Consider the following 12,846-nt stretch of genomic DNA (forward strand, 5'->3'; position numbering starts at 1 on the left):
AGCCAACCTGCTATATAACAACATTTGCATTGTTAATATCCTACTGCTATACATCTCTGCTCGCTTCACTTGCATCCGCAGTGAAATCACTCACTTTAAATATGTTTGGAACTGCAGTTGACTTTAATAATGGGCGACCAGAAACGCATTTCGTCTGTGGTGAAGTGAGAACTAAAACCTCTTTCGTTTGAGTGTTCACATCCAACCTAAGAGCTACAGGCAGTAACAGGAGTTTGACGGAAACTGTCAGCACTTTAAGTTTCAGTGGATATGCACGTTTTTCATGAAAGGCCAAATTGCTCTAAACAGCGTTGAACACGTTTGATTTTGTGCTGATCAACTTTCTAATTTATGCCTAAACTCCATAAAAAAATGGTGGCTGGAAGCAGACAAGCGAGCAGGAAATGTATTCTAACCTCAAGAAAAATAGTTCCAATTATCTGATGAAATAATTATTTCTAGTTTCCTTTCATTAGCATGAGGATGCCTTGTAAGTGTGGAAGGCATGTTTTCTGTAGTTCAACTGTTTGCCGCTTCAAAGCGGATGTATGAAGTTTTAAGGCTTTTTCATTCACCTACAGATCCTGGTACCCTGCAGTACATATGTAAGCTCCAAGAACAAAGTATTTTTAAAATAAATAAAATAACCTTCACTTCAGAACACAGTTCAATGTGGCAAATTAATATTTAGTATGACTGTGAATGAATAACTTTTGACTTCAAAAATCCCAAACTTTTCCTCTATGGCTCCTTTCACTCAATGCTGGCAAGTGGAGGGGACATTCCTCAAGTGTTTAAATGTTTGTAATGTAATAACGCGGTGGACGACTGTAAAGAAGAACGACGTGTAAAGCAGGTGGAAGGTGGCAGCCCAGGCCACAGATCTTCATCCGAGTGTCATTTCATCGATGCATTGTCAGTCTTTGGTTGCATTTAGTGAAGTGAGAGCTTCTGCTTCTGTGTGCAGCTAAGTAAGCATCCTGTGTGACTTTGTAGGCGTCAGTCTTGACTGCTTTAGCTGACTAAATCCTGAGCAGACGTCTCTGAACTTTTAAAATTGAGCGAGGATATTTTAACCAGGGCCTGAGTGCTAGTGTGAAAGGTGTTATGTTATTAATGACCGATCCGAGTTCTTAAGTAGTTTTTAAGTCTAAAGTTATTTCTTCACAAACATGCTGGTGATGTATTTGTCACACAAAATTGTGTTCTAAAGTTAAATGCTTTCTATAAATTAATATATGTGTGTGTGTGTGTGTGTGTCCCGCTCTGGCGCTTTACAATAGAGGGTACGGGGCACAGAGGAGACTGTGAAAAATGTACCTAATGTGCCCTTTTTTCAAGCCAAGACACCGGTTGAGTATTGATTCGCGCCTTCCGTGTTTCCAATGCATGTTTGTGACAACAAAAAGGATCTGGAAATATTAATTGTATCACATATTCGTGGTTCACTCGTGTGAATTCTCCCATAAGGACAGAAGTAAAACTAAACCAAGCCAGCCCCATGGCATGAAGCGTTTACTGTGATTTCGTCATTTGAGGGGTGAATACTAAGTGCTGAGTTATCACACATGACTGGTCTTCTTTCAAAAAAATGGCTGCATCTCATAATATTGGGTTGTTTTTATTCAAAAAATGATACATCTAGACTATTTTACAAGGTTTGTGTAATCCTAGACTGTGATCAGTACACAACAACTGTGTGTGTCTGGTCATTTTTTTAAGGTTTTCCTCTGTGCCCCATACCCTCCATTGTAAAGCACCAGTGCGGGCTAAGATATATATTTTTTTTTAATTTATAGAAAGCGATTAACTTCAGAACACAATTTTGCGCAGCCACCGCCTCTACGGTGTAGAATGTTTGTGAATAAACCATTTTGACCTGAAAAGTTCCAAACCTGTCCATGAAAAAAGCCCATGATGCTCCCAGCCCAGGGCACTGACACTGTAAAACAAAAGGTTACCATCTTAGCACTTCAGCACTGACCCTGGCTGCAGCCCCAGTTACAGAAATGTGGCAACAGTCAGAGCTGTCAGATTTGTACATTTGTAGTAAAAATAATGTAAAGTCTGCGCTGGTGTTGAGAAACTGAAGGGCAGTGCCTTAGCCTGCTGACCTCCACCTCCAGATGAGCAGTGACATGGAGGGTCTCTGTGCCATTGTTAACACACTGCAGTCCATCTTTGCTGGCACATACAGCTGATGCAACTTATCAGTAACACATGAAGAATGAGGCCAAAATGTCCATCTTCAGAACGTTATTCTTTATTGTGGTATGCTGTGCCCCCCCTCATCTGGCCAGCTCTTGCCCACTCTGTATCTTAGCTACCCATTTTATGTGTCAGCTTGCTTCACTCTTCTAGTTTACACTGCCCACACTGGCTAACTCAGAGTGGTCACTTAACTATTGCAATTCCTTCTACTGCATGTCTCCAGATAGTGGCAGTGTTTTGGGGGCTTGCACATCCATGTAGTAATTAGCTATAAGTGTATGGGTGACCATGGAGTGTGTTAATGTGATATGTGGCACTAACACACCCACAGTAGCCTGGCCCACCGGTTTGTCCAATAGCCGCACAGGATTCTCCCCTAATCTTTCTAGACTGACCTCATGGAACAGCAGTCCCTGTGATTCCCAGAGTTTTCTGTTCTGGTTCCCCATCCCACACTCTTGCTTGGCTTTGTTTTTATTATTCTCTAGCTTTTCTGTGCCAATGTCTCTTTTCTGCTCGACCTTGCACCCAGAAGGACAATCCAACGTGCTGCTCATCGCTAGGCCACCATTGAGGTACAGTCTCCAGTTACTTCAGAGCAACTTGGCTTTTCCTTTTGGGCCTTTTGCTGGTCAGAATCCATCCATATGGATGTTGCCTCTGCTCTTCTTTCGCTTGGTTTTGGATCCAGGAGGGGGCAACTCAAGGGACTCCAGGCGGTAGGGCCGAAGTGGCACACCATCTGCAGTGGAGGTTGGAGAGATGCTGTTGCCGCTAGAAGTCAAGTGGTGAAGTCCATTGTTGTGAAATGCTGTGGAGGAGCAAAACAACAGTTAGTGGTACCTTTAAAGAAACCCTTGGAGAACACCCCAAAAGTGAGGGTACCTTCTCTTTCAGTCTCCATGGTATTTTGACCACTGACAACTCGAGTGCATGTGTTCCATTGAAAGGCTTAATTTTCCATGGAAGTTCTCAACAACAGGTCCGGTCATGTTGGGGAGCATGCACTGATATGGCGCATTGCTGTACCCACCCCATGACAAAACAGCTCAGGATCCCAGTTGGCAACCCCCCAGATAGACGCACCCTCTGGAAATGACCGTCTATCTGTTGCGGCAAGGTGTTATGCGAGTGTCCCTTTGGCCTGGTCCAGCCACTCGAGTCCTCGAGAGAATCGCGCTACATGGCCACAGTGTCGTAACTGCTGGCAATGTGTCTCATTCGGGACTTTGTTAATAACCACTTGCTCGACACAAAGTCAAACCAGCGGCACCCAAGGATTCTCAGAAGAGACACAGTGCCAAAGAAGTCCAGTCTTTGTCTCAGGTCACTGGATCGCGCCCATGTCTCGCAACCATATAGCAAAACAGGAAGTGCCAGGACTCTAAAGACTTGGACCTTCGTCCGTTTGCATAGATATCGGGAGCGTCGCCCACCCATTCCCAGTGACCTCATGACCCCTCATGCTCTCCCAATCCGTCTACTGACTTCATAGGAAGAGTCATCAGAGATGTGACTCACTGTATGTATGAGTAAACCTCTCAATGCGGTTGACATTCTGTCCGCAGACAGACACACTGCTGATGTCTGTGCCCAAGAGGTCATTAAAGGCCTGGATCTTGGGTTTTATCAAGCGCATACACTCAGACTCCTCACTCAGTCTCTCCGAGCCTCCATTGACTCCACGAAGATCACAGCATTATCAGCAAAGTCAAGATCAGTGAATCTTTTTTTTTTTATCAACAACAGATGCCCCACAGCCGCTGGACTCCATGACCTTGCCCAACACCCAGTCCATGCAATCACTAAACAGAGTAGGAGCAAAGAATCAACTAGGAACAACGCAGAGGTTCTGCCTCCACTCTGTACAGCACTCGCAGTACCAGTGTACAGGTTAGCCATGATATCCAGCAACCTTGATGGGATCCCGCAAAGTCTCGGGATGTCCCACAGGGCAATTCGATAAACTGAATCCTACGCTTTACGAAAATCGACAAAGGCTGTAAAGAAACTGTAAGGAAACTTCCTCAACAGCTTGTACTCCAGAATCTTTAAAACTACAAATCCCCAATAGTCTCATGGATAAATTGATAATCTCATGAATACACTGATGAGCCAAAACCTTATGACCACCTGCCTAATATGCTGTTGCTCCTCCATGTGCCACCAAAATGGCTCCATGAGGCAATGGAGGCTACAAGCTCTCTGGAGATGCCCAGTGCTATCTGGCATGAGCAGATCCTCCAACTCCTGTTAGGTAAGTTACATAACATTTATTGTTCCAATCCATCCCAAAGATGCTCAACTGGACTGAGATTGGGGAATACAGAGTCCAGGACATAGCTTTGAACTCTTCATCATGTTCCTCAAACCATTCCTGAACAATCTGTGCAGTGTGACAGGGTGCATTATCCTGCTGAAAGATGCCACTTCCATTGGGGAATACCATTGCCATAAAGAAGTGTACCTGGTCTGCAATGATGTTTAAGTAGGTGGCACATGTCAAATTAACAAAGGTTCTCCAGCAGAGCATTGCCCAAAATATCACACTCCCTCCACTGGCTTGTCGTCTTCCTATGGTGCCGTCTCTTTTGCAGGTAAATGACATACACGTACCCAGCTGTCCACAAGATGCAACAGAAAGTGGGATTCGTTGGACCAGATGATCTTCCATCAAACCAAGGTCTAGTTCTGCAATGTGCATGACCATTGTAGGTGCTTTTGACAGTGAACAGGGTTTGATGCACTGTGTGTTGTGACACATTAGTTCTATAATCATCAATAAAATGATCTGCGAGTTGTCACAGTCGTCATTCTGTTGGTTCTTACCAGCCGGGGCAGCCTTTGTTGACCTGCTGCATCGATGGGTCTTGACTGCCCAACGCTCTGTTGGTAGTTTGTAGTTTTCCCTGCTCAGATGAACATGAGCACCCCACATGCCTTGCTCTTTGAATCAGTTGTCTTGACTGGAGTCAGTCAAGTCTTCACACCAGCCCATATCTTCTGCATTCAAAACGTTGACTACACGTACCCAAGGTCGGCTTACCTGTGCCATTGTTATGAGATGGTCAGTGTCATTCGCTCCATAGGTCAGTGCTCATAATGTTTTGGATCATCAGTGTAAATGATGGCTAGTGGTTCTTACACACAGGTTTAGGTGTGCAGTGGGATTCAGCTGAGCTTCCTGCTCTACAGGCTACAGAGAAGCTGCTGTCGTAGTGACTGACAATTATTAAAGACACTGTATATAAACTGCTGAAAAATATTAAAGGAACACTTTGAAAACACATCAGATGTTAATGGGAAAAAAATCCTCCTGGATATCTCTACTGCTATGGACTGGGTAAGGTGTTAGGAATGAAAGGATGCCACATCATTTGATGGAAATGAAAATTATCAACCTACAGAGGGCTACATTCAAAGACCCCCTGAAAATCAAAGGGAAAAAATGATGCAGCAGGCAGGCCAGTCCATTTGGTTGAAATTCCATTTTGCCGAACTCCAAATCGTACTCCGTAGTTTGTATGTCCCCCACGTGCTTGTATGCATGCATGACAATGTCTCATACTCCTAATGAGACAATCATGATGTCCTGGGGGATCTCCTCTTAGATCTGAACCAGGACATCACTGAGCTCCTGGACAGTCTGAGGTGCAACCTGGCAGCATCTGATGGACCGAAGCATAATGTCCCACCCAGAGGTGTTCTATTGGATTGAGGTCAGGTGAGTGAGCGTAGAGGCCAGTCAATGGTATCAATTCCTTCATCTTCCAGGAACTGCCTGCATACTCTCGCCACATGAGGCCGGACATTGTTGTGCACCAGTAGGAACCCAGGACCCACTGCACCACCATAGGGTCTGGCAATGGATCCAAGGATTTCATCTCGATACCTAATGGCAGTCAAGGTGCCGTTGTCTAGCCTGTAGAGGTCTGTGCGTCCCTTCATGGATATGCCTCCCCAGACCATCACTGACCCACCACCAAACCGGTCATGCTGAACGATGTTACAGGCAGCATAATGTTCTCCACGGCTTCTCCAGACCCTTTCACGTCTGTCACATGTGCTCAGGGTGAACCTGCTCTCATCTGTGAAAAGCACCGGGTGCCAGTAGTGGGCCTGCCAATTCTGGTATTCTATGGCATATGCCAGTCGAGCTCCACGGTGCCAGGCAGTGAGCACAGAGACCACTAGAGGAAGTCGGGCCCTCCGGCCACCCTCATGAAGTCTGATTCTGATTGTTTGGCCACAGACATTCACACCAGTGCCCTGCTGGAGGTCATTTTGTAGGCTCTGGCAGTGTTCAGCCTGTTCCTCCTTGCCCAAAGGAGCAGATACCATTCCTGCTGATGGGTTAAGGACCTTCTACGTCCCTGTCCAGCTCTCCTAGAGTAACTGCCTGTCTCATGGAATCTCCTCCTTGCCCTTGAGACTGTGCTGGGAGACACAGTAAACCTTCTAGCAATGGCACGCATTGATGTGCCATCCTGGAGAAGTTGGACTACCTGTGCCACCTCTGTAGGGTCCAGGTATCGCCTCATGCTACCAGTAGTGACACTGACCATAGCCAAATGAAAAGCGAGTGAAAAAACAGATAAGGAGGGAAAAATGTCAGTGGCCTCCACCTGTTAAACCATTCATTCCTGTTTTGGGGGTCGTCTCAGTGTTGCCCCTCTAGTGCACCTGTTGATAATTTCATTTACACCAAAGCAGCTGAAACTGATTAACAAGCCCCTCTGCTACTTAGCTGACCAGATCAATAGCCCAGAAGTGTCACTGACTTGATGCTATACTCAGATTAAAAAGTGTGCCTTTAATTTTTTAAGCAGCATACAGGGAGTGCAGAATTATTAGGCAAGTTGTATTTTTGAGGATTAATTTTAATATGGAACAAACACAGTGCTATCAGTCAATCCAAAATGTTAATAAACCTGAAACCTGAATGTTTCACAACCGAAATGTGAGTGTGAACATCATCAGGGGAATACATATGTGCGCACAATTATTAGGCAACTATTAGTGTGCAGATTTATTATGCAACTAAAGGAAAAATGAAAATTTTCCCATCTCACTTGTTTATTTTCATCTGTTATAGTGAGAATAATAAACAAACACCTCAAAATTTACAAATAAACATCTCTGACATTTAAAAAAAAATAAATCAATCAATCAATGACCAATATAGCCACCCTTCTTTCCAATAACAGTCATAAGCCTTTCCATTCATGGAGTCTGTCAGTTTCTTGATCTGTTGACGATCAGCTTTTTGTGGAGCAGTGACTACAGCCTCCCAGACACTCTTCAGAGAGGTGTATTGTTTTTCTCCCCCGTAAATCTAGCGTTTAAGAAGTGCCCACAAGTTCTCGATAGGGTTTAGGTCAGATGAGGAAGGGGGGCCATGTCATTATTCCTTCATCTTTAAGGCCTTTACTGGCTGGCCACACAGTGGAGAACTTCGATGCAAGTGATGGAGCATTGGCCTGCATAAAAATCATGGTCTTTTTCCTGTATCACTGTTTGAAGAAAGTGTCTTCAAAAACTGGCAGTAGGTTTGGGAGTTGATTTTGAGTTCATCTTCAATGCAAAAGGTCCAACTAGCTCATCTTTAAAAATACCAGCTCATACCAGTACCCCACCTCCACGTTGGAGTGGAGCTCTGTGCCCATTACTGATCCACAGGTCCATCCATCTGGTCCATCAAGAGTCACTCTCATCTCATCGGTCCATAAAACCTTTGAAAAAATCTGTCTTCAGATATTTCTTGGCCCAGTTTTGACGTTTCAACTTATGTTTCTTGTTCAGTGGTGGTTGGGTTTCAGCCCTCCTTACCTTGGCCATGTCTTTGAGCACTGAACACCTTGTACTTCTGGGCACTCCAGGTAGGTTGCAGCTCTGGAATATGAAAGTACTGGAGGATAATGGGTTCCTGGTAGCTTCACGTTTGATTCTTCTCAAATCTTTGGCAGCTAATTTGCGTCTTTTGTTCTCAACACGTTTCTTGCGACCCTGTTGACTATTTGCAACAAAATGTTTGATGGTTCTGTGATCACACACCAATATCTTAGCAATTCCAAAAGTGCTGCATCCCTCTGAAAGACTTTTTACAATTTTTGACTTTTCAGAGTCAGTTAAATCTCTTTTTTGGCCCATTTTGCCTGAGGAAAACTAGCTGCCTAATAATTCTGCACACCTTGATATAGGGTGTTGATCTCCTTAGGCCACACCCTCCCTCATTACACAAATACACATCACCTGACGTGCTTAAATCCAATAAGCATTCAAGTTAATACAGCTTGGAGTTGGAATATACGCATTAAAAATGATGATATGGTCAAAATACTCACTTGCCTAATAATTCTGCACTCCCTGTATAATACATAAAGTATCAGTAGTGAGAGCGTAGCAGGACAACTTACTGGCAAGAGTGAGGCTCTTCATGGGGTCAGAATTCAGAATCTGTGAGGCGCGTCGGGGGCGGAAGTAGTTGCTGGCGATGTTCTCGCTATCGCTGCGGTTCAGCATCTGCTTGTAGCGGTCTTCTTCCTGTCAAGAGGCATTAATATCACACTCCTGAACATACGAGGTCTGTCTATTAAATAACGAGACTGTGTTTCTATCTCTTAAACAAAGCAGTGAGAACTTGTCATGTAGGTTTAAACCGGTCCAAACCTGCATGACAAACGACAACACTCTCTGCCGTTTAGTTGATTGTCAGTCACCGTTTAATGCAGTTGTGTGAAATTCCCTTGTGTGCTGGAATCGTGCAAAGTTTAAAAGTTGAGCAATGCCGTCAATTTGAATTTTTTAATAAATTGAACAAAATACCAACAGAATCTTTTCAAATAATACTGAGGTTTACAGGGAAGACTGCATGTCTCATGCACGTGTGTTTTTCCTAAATTGAAATCAGTGCTTAAAGGAACGCGTTTTGAGTCAATGGATGCAGTAAAGAAGTAAAGAAGAAAACATCAGATGTCTTGAAACAGCTGATCTGCTCCACACCATCGACTAGTGGAAACCAAGACTGCAATGGTGCGTAATTGGGAATGGAGAGAATATTGAAGGGGACAAGCGTTAGAATTGTTATATAAATAAAAGTGAGTTACTGTGTCAGTCTCGTTATTTAATAGGCAGACCTCGTATACTTGGAGCAGTAGGAGTGCTAGACAAGACTGAGCCCATCTGTTAAAAAGTTAATGAATTACCTGAGAACCACCGGTGAGAACCCAAAGGACACTAGCGGGGATCCGTTACAAGTTAGAGTCGAGTGTTGGTGTCACAAAGTCAAGTTTACACCGGCAAATCATTAAAGACACGAGCAGTAAAAGTTGTAAATGTCAAGACCACAAGGGCAGCAGGAACCTTTAATGGCACTAAGGGTCCATAAAATGAAAACCAAAGTGACGTCCCTGTTGAGGTCCAGACCCATTCCCTTGAGATGGCACCAGGCATACTCCCACTAGTGACCGCAATATCACTTGTCCGGCTAAAGTTTGCCTGGTGTCCACATGAGTGTAGCTAAAATCAGTTGTACTCACCACCAGGAGCTCCCCACTCTCTGCAGATGACGTTCGCCGTCCTGACTGCTTTCCTTGTGCCAGAGTTGAGACCGCTGTGATGATACAAAAAAAAAAAAGGCCATTACGCCTGAGGATGGTTGTCTAGGTTTGTTAACTCTCACCATCACATCTAAACGGGTACCCTTACCCGCTGGCAGAGTAGTCTTCTGCACCATAGCCTCTGGAAGCCTCCAGGTGGCACTCTCCTCGTCCCACACCGACTCGCTGCGGATGCGATCAATGCTGCTGTAGTTGCAGTCACGCCGGATGAGGGGCTGCACCCGCTCCAGAATCTGCTGTGAGAGCTGCACTTCCCGCTCCAACCGGCGGATGGTGGCCAAGTAGTCAATCCGCTCGAACTGGAACTCGGACTGCAGGTCAGAGATTTCGATCTGTGCTGCCTTCAGCTGTTGGGAAGAAACACAAGAGTGCTGTAGGGGCCATGAACTCCATCAGAGATAAAAATGACAAGATTGTCACCAGGGAGGAATCGCTCAGGGTCCCATCCCGTACACGTTCTACCATAGTGAGGTCTTTTGAGTCAACAGCAGGGTGGTATTGGTCTAAGCCATCATTTGCAGCTGTGCCTCTCGACTTGGACTGCAGTGAACTTGGTATCACATTACACCACGGCAGGCTCGCTCACCCTCACTGCAGACTTCCTACAAAGACTCGTACCTTCGTCTGGGTGGCCTCCAGCTGCCTGTTCTTGGCGTGCAGCTCCCCCTGGATGGAGTCATAGACACTGAGAAGCACATCGTTGCCAGCCTCTGACTCCTCAGCTAACGCATCCAGCAGGTTCTGCTTACGCTTGTCGGCGAGGGTCTGCCGCTGCCGATGCCTCTGCTGTAGCTCTGTGTTGGAGGCCTGCTCGCCACCCACCACCTCCTGCTCCAGCATCTGCAGCCTGTGGACAGACACAGACAGTGAGGGGGCTTTGGGTGGCATCTGCCTGCCAGCAACCCACAAAATGCCTTGTAAAGACTGGTACCTTTGCAGGACCTGCTGCTGTTCCGGGCCAATGTCTGCCACGTCCTTGTGACCACCCTTGATGTGCTGTTCCACCAGCAGCTGCCAAAAGCAATGCAGTAATTATGTGAGTGCCCAGAGGCTCCTTGGCTGTACATTTCTGCTTCGCTCTAGTGACCTCCAGCAGGGATAAAGTTCTTTCTAGAAGGTGTTGCTGTTCAGGTTACTTACCCTGCCCAAAGCCTGCTCCACGCCTGTGACTTCAGTAGGTGCTGCAGTGCCTGGACGGGGTGGCAGCTCCGGCTCAGGGGCAGAAGTATCTAGAAATAGGAAAGCATGGTCATCACCCACAAGGCTAAGCACTGCAGTGAATTTATGTCTTCAGGCGGAAATAACCTCCAGAACAAGGTTGGAGGCAAATGTCCACCAGGGAAGTGGACATCACAGAGCAGGTGACCAGCGTGACTCAGCCTAATAAAGTGGACACCTGCCTTTACCCATAATGTAGCGATCTTCCAGCTGGGACAACTTCTTCTCATAGGAACGCTGCAGGGAAGCCATTTCCTCCTGAAGCTTCACCTTGGACTCCTGCTCCGCCTCATACTCGGCCTGCATGCGAGACAACTTCTTTTCATACTCCTGTGGATGAGAGCACACGTGAGGGAGCTTACTGTCCACCCTACTACATCAATGAAGCTCTGACGACTACACCATTGGTCTGGGCATACGAGATGGGATAAGAAACCAAGGTTGGTGGAGGGGTTTTGCTAAAATGTAGGATGCCACGGTCATCACAAAGCACTTCTGTCATGGAGGCAGCCACAGCCTCTGTGAGAGCGGGCAGACGTCCTGCTGCTCCCCAATCATAAGGATACCAAAGGCAGAAAGCAGAGATGTGCTATTTGGAGAAGGTCCAAACAACAACAACATTTATTTAAAACAGCTCAAAAAAATTAAAAGAACACTTTGAAAACACATCAGATCTCAATGGGAAAAAGAAATCCTCCTGGATATCTATACTGATATAGACTGGGTAATGTGTTAGGAACGAAAGGATGCCACATCGTTTGATGGAAATGAAAATGATCAACCTACAGAGCCCTGAATTCAAAGACGCCCCAAAAATCAGAGTGAAAAAATTATGTGGCAGGCTAGTCCATTTTGCCAAAATTTAATTGCAGCAACTCAAAATTGTACGCAGCACTTTGTATGGCCCCTGTGTTCTTGTATACATGCCTGACAACATCGGTGCATGCTTCTAATGAGATGACAGATGGTGTTGTGGGGATCTCCTCCCAGATCTGGACCAGGGCATCACTGAGCTCCTGGACAGTCTGAGGTGCAACCTGGTGGCATTGGATGGACCAAAACATAATGTCCCAGAGGTGTTCTATTGGATTTAGGTCAGGAAAGTGTGGTGGCCAGTCAATGGTATCAATTCCTTCATCCTCCAGGAACTGCCTGCATACTCTCACCACATGAGGCCAGGAATTGTCGTGCACCAGGAGCCACTGTACCAGCATAGGGTCTGACAATGGGTCCAAGGATTTCATCCTGATACCTAATGGCAGCCAAGGTGCCTTTGTCAAGCCTGTAGCGGTCTGTGTGACCCTCCATGGATATGCCTCCCCAGACAATCATTAACCCACCACCAAACTGCTCATGCTGAATGATGTTACAGGCAGCATAATGTTCTCCATGGCTTCTCCAGACCCTTTCACTTCTGTCACGTGCTCAGGGTGAACCTGCTCTCATCTGTAAAAGCACAGGGCACCAGTGGTGCATCTGCCAATTCTGGTATTCTATGGCGAATGCCAATCGAGCTGCATGCTGCTGGGCAGTGAGCTCAGGGCCCATTAGAGGACATGGGGCCCTTGGGTCACCCTCATGAAGTCTTTCTGGTTGTTTGGTCAGAGACATTCACACCAGTGGCCTGCTGGAGGTCATTTTGTAGGGCTCTGGCAGTGCTCATCCTGTTCCTCCTTGCCCAAAGGAGCAGATACTGGTCCTGCTGATGGGTTATGGACCTTCTATGGCCCTCTCCAGCTCTCCTAGAGTAACTGCTTGTCTCCTAGAATCTCCTCCATGCCCTTGAGACTGTGCAGGG

At 46.0% G+C, this 12,846-nt stretch overlaps 1 protein-coding gene across 2 annotated transcripts in view; it reads right to left on the minus strand.

Annotated features, from left to right (window-relative positions):
* Positions 1 to 493: 493 nt before the first annotated feature.
* Positions 494 to 12,846, minus strand: part of kif17 (kinesin family member 17) — a 38,517-nt gene continuing 26,164 nt past the window's right edge. The window contains exons 7-14 of one of the 2 annotated variants that reach the window (XM_039755697.1): positions 11,237 to 11,378; positions 10,971 to 11,059; positions 10,762 to 10,841; positions 10,449 to 10,677; positions 9,919 to 10,177; positions 9,750 to 9,823; positions 8,628 to 8,754; positions 494 to 3,022 (exon numbers count right to left, since the gene is read on the minus strand). In XM_039755697.1, coding sequence (XP_039611631.1) covers positions 2,844 to 3,022; positions 8,628 to 8,754; positions 9,750 to 9,823; positions 9,919 to 10,177; positions 10,449 to 10,677; positions 10,762 to 10,841; positions 10,971 to 11,059; positions 11,237 to 11,378 — 1,179 coding nt within the window. In that variant the 3' untranslated portion in view covers positions 494 to 2,843. Of the gene's footprint in view, positions 3,023 to 8,627; positions 8,755 to 9,749; positions 9,824 to 9,918; positions 10,178 to 10,448; positions 10,678 to 10,761; positions 10,842 to 10,970; positions 11,060 to 11,230; positions 11,379 to 12,846 lie in introns of both variants that reach the window. The other variant, XM_039755696.1, reaches the window with a different exon arrangement.

Source organism: Polypterus senegalus, chromosome 6, assembly GCF_016835505.1.
Source record: "Polypterus senegalus isolate Bchr_013 chromosome 6, ASM1683550v1, whole genome shotgun sequence".
Classification (NCBI taxonomy): Eukaryota; Metazoa; Chordata; class Cladistia; order Polypteriformes; family Polypteridae; genus Polypterus; species Polypterus senegalus.